The sequence below is a fragment of the Salvelinus namaycush genome, unplaced genomic scaffold, assembly GCF_016432855.1.
Source record: "Salvelinus namaycush isolate Seneca unplaced genomic scaffold, SaNama_1.0 Scaffold1134, whole genome shotgun sequence".
Lineage (NCBI taxonomy): Eukaryota > Metazoa > Chordata > Actinopteri > Salmoniformes > Salmonidae > Salvelinus > Salvelinus namaycush.
This window is the reverse complement of record NW_024057825.1, coordinates 65782-84015: the sequence shown is the minus strand read 5'-3', so window position 1 is coordinate 84015 and position 18234 is coordinate 65782. Positions and strand designations below refer to the sequence as shown.

At 43.0% G+C, this 18234-nt stretch overlaps 1 protein-coding gene and 1 non-coding gene across 2 annotated transcripts; both read right to left on the bottom strand.

Moving 5' to 3' along the window:
* Positions 1–751: 751 nt before the first annotated feature.
* On the bottom strand, positions 752–9286 carry LOC120035889 (40S ribosomal protein S12). The gene is made up of 6 exons (XM_038982353.1): positions 9199–9286; positions 9027–9073; positions 8381–8497; positions 7082–7184; positions 3360–3461; positions 752–845 (listed from the first exon to the last, which is right to left on the bottom strand). Exons 2-6 carry the CDS (start codon positions 9038–9040, stop codon positions 783–785), a joined length of 399 nt encoding a protein of 132 aa, XP_038838281.1. The 5' UTR covers positions 9041–9073; positions 9199–9286; the 3' UTR covers positions 752–782.
* On the bottom strand, positions 8656–8733 carry LOC120035892. Its single transcript, XR_005474373.1, has one exon. It is a non-coding gene; the product is annotated as a small nucleolar RNA SNORD101 (small nucleolar RNA).
* Positions 9287–18234: the final 8948 nt, after the last annotated feature.

Here is an 18234-nt window from a genome sequence, read left to right as displayed (position 1 = left end):
ACAGTGACATTCATTACCACCTTGCACACTCTGGCTGATATATAGGGTGTAATCATCAGTCCAACAGTCTCAAACAAGTTCATGAACAAATTCAGGTGTGTTTATTCCCGTTGTGTTCCGTGTAAGAAACATTTGAACAGAATCAGTGGAATGAATACACCCCTGATCACACGTAAACACAGTTCACTTTCATAGCAGCCACGTTTGTATTCCTTCTCGCGTCTCTCACTTCTTCCCGTCGCCTTGCGCGTTGACGCCCACAACACATCAGCTGTATGTGACCAGGCAAGGAATCCTTTCCAAGCCATAACTGCTACACACAGCCTACATCGTTGTCACCATATTAGCTAAAGTAACATCATAGACAACAGAGCTAACGAGTTAAACCTGCCACAACCGTGCAGTAACGTTAGTGTAATCCATCGCCGTTGTAATCTATTTGGGACGACAAAATGTTCCAAAACTAGAGATTTTAACGATGGGATCCTCCGATTCTGGTTTATCAAACCCCAACATTCGTACAGAACTCGTTCCCGCCTGTACCTCACAAAAGGGCAGTTTGAAATGTGCCAATTAAGATTATAATCTTGATAAGGTGTGCGTAGGCTCTAGTTGTCTTTAACAGAAGAGAGTCTGAAAGGTTTTCAGCTCAGTCACTCGAGAGCGGTTGTCGTAGTCGCAGACTGTACTTTTAAATAAAGCTCTGCATCTCTCCCAGACCGGACTTAATAATTAACTCTCCAGACAGAAACTTAATTTCAGCTTTTATTGAAAATGACACCTCATTTCTTGGCCTTGAAGTATTCCTCAATCACGTCCTTAGCTTGAGACTCCTTGCCATAGTCCTGTAGAGGGGGGGGGGGGCGACGACAGTGTTAGACAGCATTGGGGGGGGGGGGGGGGGGGAGTTACACAGGATGCTAGCTACAGGACAGCTCATTGTTTAGAAGAAAAAAACTGACAAGTGTCCCAAATTACACTTTATATAGTGAACTTAATACTATAAAGTAGTGCACTATACAGGGAATAGGGTCAGTAGGTTACAGGTAGAGTTGAACACTGGTCAGTAGGTTACAGGTAGAGTTGAACACTGTGGTCAGTAGGTTACAGGTAGAGTTGAACACTGGTCAGTAGGTTACAGGTAGAGTTGAACACTGTGGTCAGTAGGTTACAGGTAGAGTTGAACACTGTGGTCAGTAGGTTACAGGTAGAGTCGAACACTGGTCAGTAGGTTACAGGTAGAGTTGAACACTGTGGTCAGTAGGTTACAGGTAGAGTTGAACACTGTGGTCAGTAGGTTACAGGTAGAGTTGAACACTGTGGTCAGTAGGTTACAGGTAGAGTTGAACACTGGTCAGTAGGTTACAGGTAGAGTTGAACACTGTGGTCAGTAGGTTACAGGTAGAGTTGAACACTGTGGTCAGTAGGTTACAGGTAGAGTTGAACACTGTGGTCAGTAGGTTACAGGTAGAGTTGAACACTGTGGTCAGTAGGTTACAGGTAGAGTTGAACACTGGTCAGTAGGTTACAGGTAGAGTTGAACACTGTGGTCAGTAGGTTACAGGTAGAGTCGAACACTGGTCAGTAGGTTACAGGTAGAGTTGAACACTGTGGTCAGTAGGTTACAGGTAGAGTTGAACACTGTGGTCAGTAGGTTACAGGTAGAGTTGAACACTGGTCAGTAGGTTACAGGTAGAGTTGAACACTGTGGTCAGTAGGTTACAGGTAGAGTTGAACACTGTGGTCAGTAGGTTACAGGTAGAGTTGAACACTGGTCAGTAGGTTACAGGTAGAGTTGAACACTGGTCAGTAGGTTACAGGTAGAGTTGAACACTGTGGTCAGTAGGTTACAGGTAGAGTTGAACACTGTGGTCAGTAGGTTACAGGTAGAGTTGAACACTGGTCAGTAGGTTACAGGTAGAGTTGAACACTGTGGTCAGTAGGTTACAGGTAGAGTTGAACACTGTGGTCAGTAGGTTACAGGTAGAGTCGAACACTGGTCAGTAGGTTACAGGTAGAGTTGAACACTGTGGTCAGTAGGTTACAGGTAGAGTTGAACACTGTGGTCAGTAGGTTACAGGTAGAGTTGAACACTGGTCAGTAGGTTACAGGTAGAGTCGAACACTGGTCAGTAGGTTACAGGTAGAGTTGAACACTGTGGTCAGTAGGTTACAGGTAGAGTTGAACACTGGTCAGTAGGTTACAGGTAGAGTTGAACACTGTGGTCAGTAGGTTACAGGTAGAGTTGAACACTGGTCAGTAGGTTACAGGTTGATTCAGTCTAATGAAGACACATGTAGCCATTAGTTGGGACCCCAGGCACCGCAGTGAGGCGTCGGAGCTCGTACTCTGGCAGACACTCTGGCCAGTTGTGTAGGACAAACAGCTGCATGGCACTGACAGCACAGCAGCTGCACTTGACTGGCCCACTACTGATGCTCGGGTTGACTCATGACCCGCAGTCTAGACGGGTTCAATATTGTGTGATATTGCGGGTTGAAGATAGAGAAACAATACCATTAAATGTATAAATGTATATCTATAGGCTACATTGAGGTCTTTCCTTTCATTATTTGAGGCTATCTGGTTTAAGTGCATAAGCCTAAACGTTAGGGTTTAACTGTCAGGCAGTTGCAGGGTTATTAGCAATTCCGGGTGAAAAAACACCACTATGGCACAACCACCACACCACTCAGAGCACTGTGGACATTGAACCCTCCACGTGGCACCACAAAGGGCCCTTTCATAAACTGTCAAGACATCAGAGAATTCTAACACACGCTATCCTATCTATGACATCACAAGGAGCATTCCAACACTTCACTACCCTGTATGACGTCACAAGGAGCATTCCAACACTTCACTACCCTGTATGACATCACAAGGAGCATTCCAACACTTCACTACCCTGTTTATGACGTCACAAGGAGCATTCCAACACTTCACTACCCTGTATGACGTCACAAGGAGCATTCCAACACTTCACTACCCTGTTTATGACGTCACAAGGAGCATTCCAACACTTCACTACCCTGTTTATGACGTCACAAGGAGCATTCCAACACTTCACTACCCTGTTTATGACGTCACAAGGAGCATTCCAACACTTCACTACCCTGTTTATGACATCACAAGGAGCATTCCAACACTTCACTACCCTGTTTATGACATCACAAGGAGCATTCCAACACTTCACTACCCTGTTTATGACGTCACAAGGAGCATTCCAACACTTCACTACCCTGTTTATGACGTCACAAGGAGCAGTCCGAGCCCTCCCATTATGCCCTCCATGACTTCACACCATTCCTGCAGCTTTCCCTCGGAGGCGTTTCCAGAACAGAGCAGTGGGTTTATACCTTGATCACAACACAGCTGCAGCCCACCACCTTACGGGGTTTTCCCTCCCGGTCGATCTTGCACAGACCAACCCACTCGCCCAGCTTCTTGTTGTCATCAACCTGGTGGTCAGAGATGGGGAGAAGAGAGTTTCAATACATAAGCTGTGCTACCACCTAGTATCTCCATAGGGCAGTAATAACATGACTGCAGTCCCCACTGTTTACAGAGTAACCTAAATGGCTCCTTATTCCCTACATAGCGCACGAATTTTAACCAGGGCTTGGTTTCCCAAAATAATTTAAATGCTAATTTAAAATGGTTAGAATCTTTGTAGGAGCATCGTTAAATCTCAGAGCCGTTACCTAAAACCCTCACTAGTAACATTGTGCTTGTAATTTAACACCAGCTCCAGAATAAAAGTTGCCAATGTCTTTGTAATTGATACAAACAAGCCAACATAATAAAAAGACGATTCAAATGAAAACCGAGATGACTGCATTAAAATATTAACAGTAGGCTATAGGCCTATTACAATCATATTGATATACATGATGTAAAATCAATGAGTTCTATTTTGCTACTCTCTAATTGGTCTCATGATGTGCAGCCTGAAGTGAGTAATGACGTGTCAAAGCTGTGATTTACTGCATAATTGGGTAAGCATCAGAAACCAGCCATCTCAATATTTGCAACCGAAGGAACTATTTAAAAAATGGAACGTTGATCCGAGAGCAGATCCCGTCAGTACCGACCCAGGCTCCAATGACCGGTCTCACCGCGTGGCATTTTGGTTAATACGTAGTACATCGTTGGCCGTTGCATCATTAAAAACACTAGTAAACCTAGTGGTTTTTAATGTGCCCCTGTGCATTGACTCTGTACCGTAATACCCTGTATATAGCCCCCACGCATCGACTCTGTACCGTAACACCCTGTATATAGCCCCCGCGCATCGACTCTGTACCGTAACACCCTGTATATAGCCCCCGTGCATCAACTCTGTACCGTAATACCCTGTATATAGCCCCCGTGCATCAACTCTGTACCGTAATACCCTGTATATAGCCCCCGTGCATCAACTCTGTACCGTAATACCCTGTATATAGCCCCCGTGCATCAACTCTGTACCGTAATACCCTGTATATAGCCCCCGTGCATCAACTCTGTACCGTAATACCCTGTATATAGCCCCCGTGCATCAACTCTGTACCGTAATACCCTGTATATAGCCCCCGCGCATCAACTCTGTACCGTAATACCCTGTATATAGCCCCCGCGCATGAACTCTGTACCGTAATACCCTGTATATAGCCCCCGTGCATCAACTCTGTACCGTAATACCCTGTATATAGCCCCCGTGCATCAACTCTGTACCGTAATACCCTGTATATAGCCCCCGCGCATCAACTCTGTACCGTAATACCCTGTATATAGCCCCCGCGCATCAACTCTGTACCGTAATACCCTGTATATAGCCCCCGCGCATCAACTCTGTACCGTAATACCCTGTATATAGCCCCCGCGCATCAACTCTGTACAGGTTACCTCCCCTGTATATAGCCCCCGTGCATCAACTCTGTACCGTAATACCCTGTATATAGCCCCCGTGCATCAACTCTGTACCGTAATACCCTGTATATAGCCCCCGCGCATCAACTCTGTACCGTAATACCCTGTATATAGCCCCCGTGCATCAACTCTGTACCGTAATACCCTGTATATAGCCCCCGTGCATCAACTCTGTACCGTAATACCCTGTATATAGCCCCCGTGCATCAACTCTGTACCGTAATACCCTGTATATAGCCCCCGCGCATCAACTCTGTACCGTAATACCCTGTATATAGCCCCCGCGCATGAACTCTGTACCGTAATACCCTGTATATAGCCCCCGTGCATCAACTCTGTACCGTAATACCCTGTATATAGCCCCCGTGCATCAACTCTGTACCGTAATACCCTGTATATAGCCCCCGCGCATCAACTCTGTACCGTAATACCCTGTATATAGCCCCCGCGCATCAACTCTGTACCGTAATACCCTGTATATAGCCCCCGCGCATCAACTCTGTACCGTAATACCCTGTATATAGCCCCCGCGCATCAACTCTGTACAGGTTACCTCCCCTGTATATAGCCCGACTATTGTTATTTTACTGCTGCTCTTTAACTAATTGTTACTTTTATTTCTTATTCTCAATCATACTTTTAATCTGCATTGTTGGTTAAGGGCTCGTAAGGAAGCATTTCACTGTAAGGTCTACTACACCGGTTATCATTACTCAGTACTGGTACCCTGTGTATATAACCTAGTTATCATTACTCAGTACTGGTACCCTGTGTATATAACCTAGTTATCATTACTCATTGACTCAGTACTGGTGCCCTGTGTATATAACCTAGTTATCAGTACTCAGTACTGGTACCCTGTGTATATAACCTAGTTATCATTACTCATTGACTCAGTACTGGTACCCTGTGTATATAACCTAGTTATCATTACTCATTGACTCAGTACTGGTACCCTGTGTATATAACCTAGTTATCATTACTCAGTACTGGTACCCTGTGTATATAACCTAGTTATCATTACTCAGTACTGGTACCCTGTGTATATAACCTAGTTATCATTACTCAGTACCCTGTGTATATAACCTAGTTATCATTACTCAGTACCCTGTGTATATAACCTAGTTATCATTACTCAGTACCCTGTGTATATAACCTAGTTATCATTTCTCAGTACCCTGTGTATATAACCTAGTTATCATTACTCAGTACCCTGTGTATATAACCTAGTTATCATTACTCAGTACTGGTACCCTGTGTATATAACCTAGTTATCATTACCCAGTACTGGTACCCTGTGTATATAACCTAGTTATCATTACTCAGTACTGGTACCCTGTGTATATAACCTAGTTATCATTACTCAGTACTGGTACCCTGTGTATATAACCTAGTTATCATTACTCAGTACTGGTACCCTGTGTATATAACCTAGTTATCATTACTCAGTACTAGTACCCTGTGTATATAACCTAGTTATCATTACTCAGTACTAGTACCCTGTGTATATAACCTAGTTATCATTACTCAGTACTGGTACCCTGTGTATATAACCTAGTTATCATTACTCAGTACTGGTACCCTGTGTATATAACCTAGTTATCATTACTCAGTACTGGTACCCTGTGTATATAACCTAGTTATCATTACTCAGTACTGGTACCCTGTGTATATAACCTAGTTATCATTACTCAGTACTGGTACCCTGTGTATATAACCTACTTATCATTACTCATTGTGGATTTATTCCTCCTGTTATTATTTCTACTGCATTGCTGGGAAGCTTTTCACTGTTAATCTACACCGGTTTACCAATAACGTAATGAATACAATCAGATTGATCAGGCTCAGGATGCCCTGGTGCAGTTGTAACATATAGGGAATAGGGTAGCGATATATACGCAGGGCAGGTGGGGTTATGGCCATGACATATTGTGTGGATGAAGGACGGGTCGGTAGCAGGCAGCTTGATATCTATCTATATGCTACATTGATAAAACACTGGGTTTCTGTCCACAGGCCTCATTATCATGCGACACAGAAACACCCCGACTCAGTTAAAATAACTACGTTTACTAAACACCACTCCTACTACACTCCCTTGTTTAGCCATGTCTCCCCCTCCGCACCCTCTCCCATGTCCCCACTTTACCCCCCCCCCGCTCCATACCTTGATGAGGTTAATCTGATGCTCGGCGCAGAGGGCTTCCACCAGCTTGACGTACATGGGCTCGTCACAGTTGGCCGCAAGAACGCAAAGGTGGGCCTGGCGCCTGGAGAGGGGGGGAGAAGAGGGGAGCAACAGCAATTAACAATCAGTAGTAATTTACCATCACATCACAAATATAACTAACCCGGTTATCTAGTAAGTTTTGGTCAATGCAGCCCAACTGTCATTCCAGTTCCTATATGGTGCCACGCCCAGCTCTGGTGGTCACAAGAAGTGCACTACGTAGGGAATAGTGTGCCATCTGGGAGGCAGAAGTATCTTCGATGTTTGGGTAACGATGGCAGTTCTCACAGGATTCAGAAGAAACCAAAACCACCAGCCGTACTTCACCAGACTTAACTAGACCAAGATGTACTCTTAATAAGGAGCCTACTGTTAATTCAGTGAAGTCCAAGGACCTTGTGTTATCTTCAGGAGGTAGACGGACTCCCGCAGACAAACTTGAATCAAAACATCGAAACTTGAAATCGATTCTCAAATTGCGAAACAAAAAGCCTTCTACTTTCATGTCCATCAAAGTCATTTAATGCAAAATGCACTTACTGTACATTGCTTTGAGCTCTTTTAACAGTTGAGGCGACAGTATTTTTCCAGTGACAACACATTTCTTACAGCCTTCGTTACACACAAGTGTTCAGAGCATAATAGATAGCTAATTAGCATAGGCGGTCCCTTCGTCTTCCGTTAACACATATAGCCGTGTGGGAACACGAACCCTATAAATAAAACCAATTTAACCTTTTTATTTATTTATTTAAATACATTATTTCTAGCTGATAAGATAAGTCTTTATGCTTCCAAAACAATACCGCAAGCAATGAGTGTTTAATGTTAAGACATCTCAACAAAACTATGACAGAAGACTCCTTTATCCAAACACTTGTATAATGTCATGGAACTAGCTGATAAAACAGAGGGTGAAAAAACAGAGGGTGAAAAAACAGACCAGAAATTCGTTGGTCCCGTGTGGCTCAGTTGGTAGAGCATGGCGCTTGCAACGCCAGGGTTGTGGGTTCGATTCCCACGGGGGACCAGTACAAAAAAAAGTATGAATGTATGTACTTGTAAGTCGCTCTTATGAGCGTCTGCTAAATGACGTAAATGTAAATTTCAGTCTACATACCAAATGATACCCTATTGCCTACATAGTACACTTCTTTTGACCAGGTGCAGGGCCCTGAGGTGTGCACTAAATAGGGAACCATTTAGGACATAAAAGGACCAGAAGTATTCACTCACTTGTCCAGCGCCTTGGCAGCCTCGCGGATACCACGAGCCAGGCCGTCGTGGATGAGGGCGGTTTTGAGCACCTCGGGGAGAGCGGTGTTGACATCCATCACACCTCCAGCAGCGATGCTGGGGTGGGGGACAAGGAGAGGAGATGGGAGAGATGGGAGAAGAGGAGATAAGGAGACGAGATGGGAGAGGAGGAGAAGACAAGGAGAGGAGGAGACGAGTTACATTAGCTACAACTAGCCCGTTATGATAAGTGAGCTGGGTTGAATGTTTTCCCGGCGTGTCAGACAGGGGATCTCACTCATAATTTAGAGTGAAGGGGTATCCGACTAAAGAAAGTAAATCATCACACATGCGCCAGAAATTAACCATTACACTGTCAACTCACTATATTCACAGAAATAGCTCGATAGGTAACTTAGTTACAACCAACCAAAGGACTAAACACATGCTTAGCTTGCTAACGTTAACTGGGGGGGTTATCTCTGGTAAGGCTATTCCATTTGACTGTTATCAATAGTTCTGGAAGTGCACGTAGAGTAATGGAAATATTTCACACATCCCCATTTTACAAACTATGTAACTTTGAAACGTGCTAGTTAGTTAGCCCTGGTTCAGCGCAAAGTGGGAGAAGAACAGTCACGCTTACCCTTCCTCGGCCATTGTCAATTAGCGATGGATGGGGGACCTAAAATTCTGCAATATTGACCAAACATGATAGAAAAGTTAGTATCCATGATGACAGGGTGACTGTGAGTAATTTTAAACAAAGGATGCTTGATCAATCCGACAGATTTTTTTGGCGAGATGAAGAAACCCACCCTATCTCCTCTGTGACAGCGGGTAAAGAGAACGTCATTTAGTCAGCGACATTCATTTAAGGGCAGAAGGACCCAAGAAGTAGGTGGCCATTATTCTGCCTGTCTAATAGGTCGTTATCAATAAAATAGTCATTATACGGTGTAGCAGAGCGTTCAGACAAGGAGATTCATTTGGGAAATATATTTGTAATATCGAGGACTATGAAGAACGCAGTGGGAAAGTTGGATTAAATCAAGGTGACTAGAAGCGGCTCTGTTTTGGTTAATTGTGTCTTCTTCAATGAGGTTTATTGGTGGTTGGCATCCAATAAATGTTGCATTACCGCCACCTACCAGACTGGACTACAACTCCCTTATACTTTGCTTGAAAAAATAAAAATTCAAAATTGGCCATGCCGTCAATGAAGCATGATTTGTGCAACGCTCAAAAAAACTGTTAACCCAGAACTGCAAAAACATGACTTGACAACAGTGAGTTCAAGACAACTGGAAAGTCAGGAATAAACGAGCTCCGACTGGGAAAATACGTTTTGAACGGTCATCCAACTCGGAATTGTAAATCCCGCCTCCAGTTGTTTTGAAAGCACCATAAATCCAGAGAATGCCAGACTTTGATGACTAAATTTGTGCACGAAGGACCGCCACACCACCTTCCTGTTCAAGTGAGCATAACACTTGTGAGTCCAAAAATGTATTGTATGCTGCTGCATAAATGATGTAATATGCCAGGGAGATATGTATACTGTAGCTAAGAAAGTAATATTAAGTATATGTTGTGTAGTAAAATGTTAGTAGCCCATGTGCCTCACCCTAATAATTTGGTCTATTTACCCCTCTTAATTTCACCTACTGTTCTGACTGTTCTACTGTAGCCTAAAACCTGTTTTAGAGAAATGTAATCATCGTATATTGTAAGAGCTTTCATTGTCTGCTTATATGCCCCCTTTATTTATCCTACGGTTCTGACTTGGTGTACAGGGAGAATTCTGTAAGAACGGCCCATGTTCTGAATTTTGTCGCTGTACATTTCAAAATTGCTAAACAAATAGTTAAATTGACTAACGTTACGTCCGTCCTAGCTCGCTCTTTAATGCCTTAATCAAAATTACGGATTGCCTCTTCTCCGCTTGTCGTCCCCTTATGCCATAGTTTGTACATCTCAATTGTCATTAGAAACCACATTTGTTTAAGCAAGTCAACCATATCAGCTATCAAATCAAAATCAAAATCAAATTTAATTATATAGCTCTTCTTACATCAGCTGATATCTCAAAGTGCTGTACAGAAACCCAGCCTAAAACCCCAAATAGCAAGCAATGCAGGTGTAGAAGCACGGTGGCTAGGAAAAACTCCCTAGAAAGGCCAAAACCTAGGAAGAAACCTAGAGAGGAACCAGGCTATGAGCGGTGGCCAGTCCTCTTCTGGCTGTGCCGGGTGGAGATTATAACAGAACATGGCCAAGATGTTCAAATGTTCATAAATGACCAGCATGGTCAAATAATAATAATCACAGTAGTTGTCGAGGGTGCAGCAAGTCAGCACCTCAGGAGTAAATGTCAGTTGGCTTTTCATAGCCGATCATTAAGAGTATCTCTACCGCTCCTGCTGTCTCTAGAGAGTTGAAAACAGCAGCTATGTTTTTTAAAGGCTGTAAATGAGGCTGAATGAACTGTTTCTCTGCCAGACAAGGCTCCACTGATATCCAGGTGTAGCGGTGGTAAGATGTTGGGACTGCTGATGGGACTCTACTATTGGGACAACTTTATGTAGGCCCTAACAGTTTGTGGGCACCGTTTGTCACCGTTATAGTGCAATTAATGTATTGTTTAGTGTTGTGTTGTGGCTTTGCTGGCATGCATCCCACTTATTTTTTGTCCCACCAAGATTTACATGATAAAATAGCCACTGCTTAAAAGAAAAACAATTCACATCTCTTTCCCCCATTCATTTAACATGGAGCGCCTGCTCCCTCTGACCAGCAAAAACACAAACAATTATCAAATCAAACTGTATTAGTCACATGCGCCGAATGCAACAAGTGTAGACCTTACAGTGAAATGTTAACTTACAAGCCCTTAATAACCAACAGTGCAGTTCAAGAAGAGTTAAGTAAATGAAAGTAAAAAATTATAAAAAGTAACACAATAACATAACAATAACGTGGCTATATACAGGGGGCACCGGTACCGAGTCAGTGTGCGGGGGTATAGGTTAGTTGAGGTACATGTAGGTAGGGGTGAAGTGACTATGTATAGATAATAAATAGCAAGTAGCAGCAGTGTACATGTAGGTGGGGGTAAAGTGACTATGTATAGATAATAAACAGAGAGTAGCAGCAGTGTACATGTAGGTAGGGGTGAAGTGACTATGTATAGATAATAAACAGAGAGTAGCAGCAGTGTACATGTAGGTAGGGGTAAAGTGACTATGTATAGATAATAAACAGAGAGTAGCAGCAGTGTACATGTAGGTAGGGGTGAAGTGACTATGTATAGATAATAAACAGAGAGTAGCAGCAGTGTACATGTAGGTAGGGGTGAAGTGACTATGTATAGATAATAAACAGAGAGTAGCAGCAGTGTACATGTAGGTAGGGGTGAAGTGACTATGTATAGATAATAAACAGAGAGTAGCAGCAGTGTACATGTAGGTAGGGGTAAAGTGACTATGTATAGATAATAAACAGAGAGTAGCAGCAGTGTACATGTAGGTAGGGGTGAAGTGACTATGTATAGATAATAAACAGAGAGTAGCAGCAGTGTACATGTAGGTAGGGGTGAAGTGACTATGTATAGATAATAAACAGAGAGTAGCAGCAGTGTACATGTAGGTAGGGGTGAAGTGACTATGTATAGATAATAAACAGAGAGTAGCAGCAGTGTACATGTAGGTAGGGGTGAAGTGACTATGTATAGATAATAAACAGAGAGTAGCAGCAGTGTACATGTAGGTGGGGGTAAAGTGACTATGTATAGATAATAAACAGAGAGTAGCAGCAGTGTACATGTAGGTAGGGGTAAAGTGACTATGTATAGATAATAAACAGAGAGTAGCAGCAGTGTACATGTAGGTGGGGGTAAAGTGACTATGTATAGATAATAAACAGAGAGTAGCAGCAGTGTACATGTAGGTAGGGGTAAAGTGACTATGTATAGATAATAAACAGAGAGTAGCAGCAGTGTACATGTAGGTGGGGGTAAAGTGACTATGTATAGATAATAAACAGAGAGTAGCAGCAGTGTACATGTAGGTAGGGGTAAAGTGACTATGTATAGATAATAAACAGAGAGTAGCAGCAGTGTACATGTAGGTGGGGGTAAAGTGACTATGTATAGATAATAAACAGAGAGTAGCAGCAGTGTACATGTAGGTAGGGGTAAAGTGACTATGTATAGATAATAAACAGAGAGTAGCAGCAGTGTACAAAACAAATGGAGGGGGGGGGGTCAATATAAATAGTCCGGTGGCCATTTGATTAGTTGTTCAGCAGTCTTATGCCTTGGGGGTGGAAGCTGTTAAGGAGCCTTTTGGTTCTAGGCATTTAAACATTGATCTAACCCTCGTTGTGTAAACCTTAATGTTAAAATAAATTACCACAAGGTGGCGCTGCGTCACCGTAACATCGTTCAGGGAGAAGCCTGTGTTTCTGTGATTTACAATATATCAATACACCTAGTTTACAAAACTGCCCTTTCCACGACATATACTGTGAATCCAGGTGAAAGCTATGATCCCTTATTGATGTCACTTGTTAAACACTTCAATCAGCCTTGAGATATTTAAGACATGGATTGTGTGTGTGTGCCATTCAGAGGGTGAATGGGCAAAACAAAAAATATTTAAGTGCTTTTGAACAGGGTATGGTAGTAGAATGGTTGTGTCAAGAACTGCAAAGCTGCTGGGTTTTTCACGCTCAACAGTTTCCTGTCTGTATCAAGAATGATCCACCACCCAACGGACATCCAACACAACTGTGGGAAGCATTGGAGTCAACATGGGCCAGCATCCCTGTGGAACGCTTTCAACACCTTGTAGAGTCCGTGACCCGATGAACTGAGGCTGTTCTGAGGGCAAAAAGGGGGTGCAACACAATATTAGGAAGGTGTTCTTAATGTTTTGTACACTCAGTGTTTATTTGAATAGCAGGACACTGTAAAATTCATTATCCCTCTGAAGTGTCTGAATTAGGGTGTTTGAGAAGGTTTGAATCCTAAGCAACCTGCCTACATTGTTTGAAGTACAAGAGGACAACGTAGTAGTCGGTCAAATCTGTGTCGTAGTAAGACGAGTCACACTCTCTGTCCCTCTTGCTACACTCAACGGTGTGTCGGGAAAGGGAGGGGTGTCAGAAAACTATACAGGAAAGAGAATGGCCAAAATATTTTCATTTCATCCCATAACTAACCAAGTTGGCAAGCATACCATTTTCTTTTGATTGCACACAGGTCAAATAATCATTATGTTATTATTGTTGTTTTACCTGAAGGCTTCATATGGATGGGGACTTTTCAGGAACACATTAACAGTGACACTGTGTTGATTAGGGGACACATTTAACAGGGACACTGTGTTGATCAGGGAACACATTAACAGTGACACTGTGTTGATCAGGGAACACATTAAACAGTGACACTGTGTTGATCAGGGAACACATTAAACAGTGACACTGTGTTGATCAGGGAACACATTAACAGGGACACTGTGTTGATCAGGGGACACATTTAACAGTGACACTGTGTTGATCAGGGAACACATTAACAGTGACACTGTGTTGTTCAGGGGACACATTTAACAGGGACACTGTGTTGATCAGGGAACACATTTAACAGTGACACTGTGTTGATCAGGGAACACATTTAACAGTGACACTGTGTTGATCAAGGAACACATTTAACAGTGACACTGTGTTGATCAGGGGACACATTTAACAGTGACACTGTGTTGTTCAGGGGACACATTTAACAGTGACACTGTGTTGATCAGGGGACACATTTAACAGTGACACTGTGTTGATCAGGGGACACATTTAACAGTGACACTGTGTTGATCAGGGGACACATTTAACAGTGCCACTGTGTTGATCAGGGGACACATTTAACAGTGACACTGTGTTGATCAGGGAACACATTTAACAGTGACACTGTGTTGATCAGGGAACACATTTAACAGTGACACTGTGTTGATCAGGGAACACATTTAACAGTGACACTGTGTTGATCAGGGAACACATTTAACAGTGACACTGTGTTGATCAGGGAACACATTTAACAGTGACACTGTGTTGATCAGGGAACACATTTAACAGTGACACTGTGTTGATCAGGGAACACATTTAACAGTGACACAGTGTTGATCAGGGAACACATTTAACAGTGACACTGTGTTGATCAGGGAACACATTTAACAGTGACACTATGTTGATCAGGGAACACATTTAACAGTGACACTGTGTTGATCAGGGAACACATTTAACAGTGACACTGTGTTGATCAGGGAACACATGAACAGTGACACTGTGTTGTTCAGGGAACACATTTAACAGTGACACTGTGTTGATCAGGGAACACATTTAACAGTGACACTGTGTTGATCAGGGAACACATTTAACAGTGACACTGTGTTGATCAGGGAACACATTTAACAGTGACACTGTGTTGATCAGGGAACACATTTAACAGTGACACTGTGTTGATCAGGGAACACATTTAACAGTGACACTGTGTTGATCAGGGAACACATTTAACAGTGACACTGTGTTGATCAGGGAACACATGAACAGTGACACTGTGTTGTTCAGGGAACACATTTAACAGTGACACTGTGTTGATCAGGGAACACATTTAACAGTGACACTGTGTTGATCAGGGAACACATTTAACAGTGACACTGTGTTGATCAGGGAACACATTTAACAGTGACACTGTGTTGATCAGGGAACACATTTAACAGTGACACTGTGTTGATCAGGGAACACATTTAACAGTGACACTGTGTTGATCAGGGAACACATTTAACAGTGACACTGTGTTGATCAGGGAACACATTTAACAGTGACACTGTGTTGATCAGGGAACACATGAACAGGGACACTGTGTTGATCAGGGAACACATTTAACAGGGACACTGTGTTGATCAGGGAACATATTTAACAGTGACACTGTGTTGATCAGGGAACACATTTAACAGTGACACTGTGTTGATAAGGGAACACATTTAACAGTGACACTGTGTTGATAAGGGAACACATTTAACAGTGACTGTGTTGATAAGGGAACACATTTAACAGTGACACTGTGTTGATCAGGGAACACATTTAACAGTGACACTGTGTTGATCAGGGAACACATTTAACAGTGACACTGTGTTGATCAGGGAACACATTTAACAGTGACACTGTGTTGATCAGGGAACACATTTAACAGTGACACTGTGTTGATCAGGGAACACATTTAACAGTGGCACTGTGTTGATCAGGGAACACATTTAACAGTGACACTGTGTTGATCAGGGAACACATTTAACAGTGACACTGTGTTGATCAGGGAACACATTAACAGTGACACTGTGTTGATCAGGGAACACATTTAACAGGGACACTGTGTTGATCAGGGAACACATTCAAATGTTTTCTGTAACTCATCTGTCTAATCCTGCATGTTGGTTGTAGCACGTCACTCAGCAGGTCTTGTCTGCTACGTGACCTAAAGGACTGGAGACTCATCAACACAGCACATGAATCAGAGCAAATAACTACTCTGTCGGGCTTGACTTCCTCCACCCAGTGCAAGGCCAACAGTATGGTGTCCCTCGGCCATCAATCAGGCACACCAGATCTTTCATTTCTATCAGATTTTCCATCACACCCTTCGGAGTGTGTTGTGGGCATTAAAATCCCCACACCACATTACCTTACTTCTAACCTGGCCCTCCACCCAGAGTGTGTTGTAGGCATTAAAATCCCCACACCACATTACCTTACTTCTAACCTGGCCCTCCACCCAGAGTGTGTTGTAGGCATTAAAATCCCCACACCACATTACCTTACTTCTAACCTGGCCCTCCACCCAGAGTGTGTTGTAGGCATTAAAATCCCCACACCACATTACCTTACTTCTAACCTGGCCCTCCACCCAGAGTGTGTTGTAGGCATTAAAATCCCCACACCACATTACCTTACTTCTAACCTGGCCCTCCACCCAGAGTGTGTTGTAGGCATTAAAATCCCCACACCACATTACCTTACTTCTAACCTGGCCCTCCACCCAGAGTGTGTTGTAGGCATTAAAATCCCCACACCACATTACCTTACTTCTAACCTGGCCCTCCACCCAGAGTGTGTTGTAGGCATTAAAATCCCCACACCACATTACCTTACTTCTAACCTGGCCCTCCACCCAGTGTGTTGTAGGCATTAAAATCCCCACACCACATTACCTTACTTCTAACCTGGCCCTCCACCCAGAGTGTGTTGTAGGCATTAAAATCCCCACACCACATTACCTTACTTCTAACCTGGCCCTCCACCCTCTCCAGCACTTCCAGGTCCAATATCTGACAGTGATTATAGTAGTTCACTACCACCCCTCCTCTCAACCACACCTCCACCACCACATATTCCTGTTCAATACCTCTGCATCCTGTAAGGAAGTTCTTGCTTTATGAAGATGGAACCCCCCCCCCTACATCTCTGTCCCTACAAACCACTACATATCCCCTGTATGATAAACTCCACAGTCGGTTTGAGCCATGTTTCCTGCCTCGGTTGATTGAGGTCACCTCCCACCTCTTGCCATGGCAACCCTGTCATACTCAGATGTGACCCAGCTGCTTTCACTAGAAGCTGATTCCTCTCTGTTTAAGACTCTACTTTAGGGGTGCTATTGATAGCTCCTTCTATGAACGTCACCATCTTTCTCTTGTCTACGGTAGGTACAGGGCTTTCGGGAAAGTATTCAGAGCCCTTGACTTTTTTCCCATATTTTGTTAAATTACAGCCTTATTCTAAAACAGATAAAAAAAATATAAAAAATATCCCTCATTAATCTACACACAATACCCCAATAATGACAAAGAGAAAACAGGTTTTTAGAAATGTTTGCAAATGTATAAAATAAAATAAAATAAACTGAAATAACTTATTTATATAAGTAAATATAAGTTAAATAATATAAGTTAAATAAAGGTTAAATAAAAATAAATATATTCAGACCCTTTGCTATGAGACTCGAAATTGAGTTCAGGTGCATCCTGTTTCCATTGATCATCCTTGAGATGTTTCTTCAACTTGAGCATCATACCCAAGAAGACTCGAGGCTGTAATCGCTGCCAAAGGTGCTTCAACAAAGTACTGAGTAAAGGGTCTGAATACTTAAGTAAATGTGATATTTCGGTCTTACATTTTTTATAAATGAGTAAAAATGCCTGAAAACCTGTTTTTGCTTTGTCATTATGGGGTGTTATGGTCATTATGTTGCAGGGGCGGCAGGTAGCCTAGTGGTTAGAGCATTGGGCCATTAACCGTAAGGTTGCTAGATTGAATCCCCGAGCTGACAAGGTAAAAATCTGTTGTTCTGTCCCTGAACAAGGCAGTTAACCCACTGTTCCCCGGTAGGCCGTCATTGTAAATAAGAATTTGTTCTTAACAGACTTGCCTAGTTAAATAAAGGTTAAATAAAATAACATGATACCCTTCTCTCCACTCTCACTTGTTGCACCTCCACTGCCTGCTTCATAGCCTTCATAGCCTACCCACTATATGCCACACTATGAGCACCCCCCACAGCTACAGCACTTTGCATGTCCACCATCTCCACACTTCCCATACTCCCCTCCACACCTGGCACACCTGGCACACATATTTTTCTCTTTACATGCTGTTGCCACATGCCCAAACCTCTGGCAGTTATAACATCTTAAAAGCGTTGGTACATAAGCCCTCACATAATAACTCATATATCTTTTGGTTACTTTATTTGGCAGTACCCTGAACAAAACAAAGGAGATGATTGTGGACTTCAGGAAACAGCAGAGGGAGCA

Coding starts and splice junctions, on each gene's coding strand:
- LOC120035889 (XM_038982353.1), bottom strand. Junction 7,185..8,380: donor GCTGCCAAGGCGCTGGACAA/GTGAGTGAATAC, acceptor CCCCCTCTCCAG/GCGCCAGGCCCACCTTTGCG. Junction 846..3,359: donor GCAGCTGTGTTGTGATCAAG/GTATAAACCCAC, acceptor CCCCCTCTACAG/GACTATGGCAAGGAGTCTCA.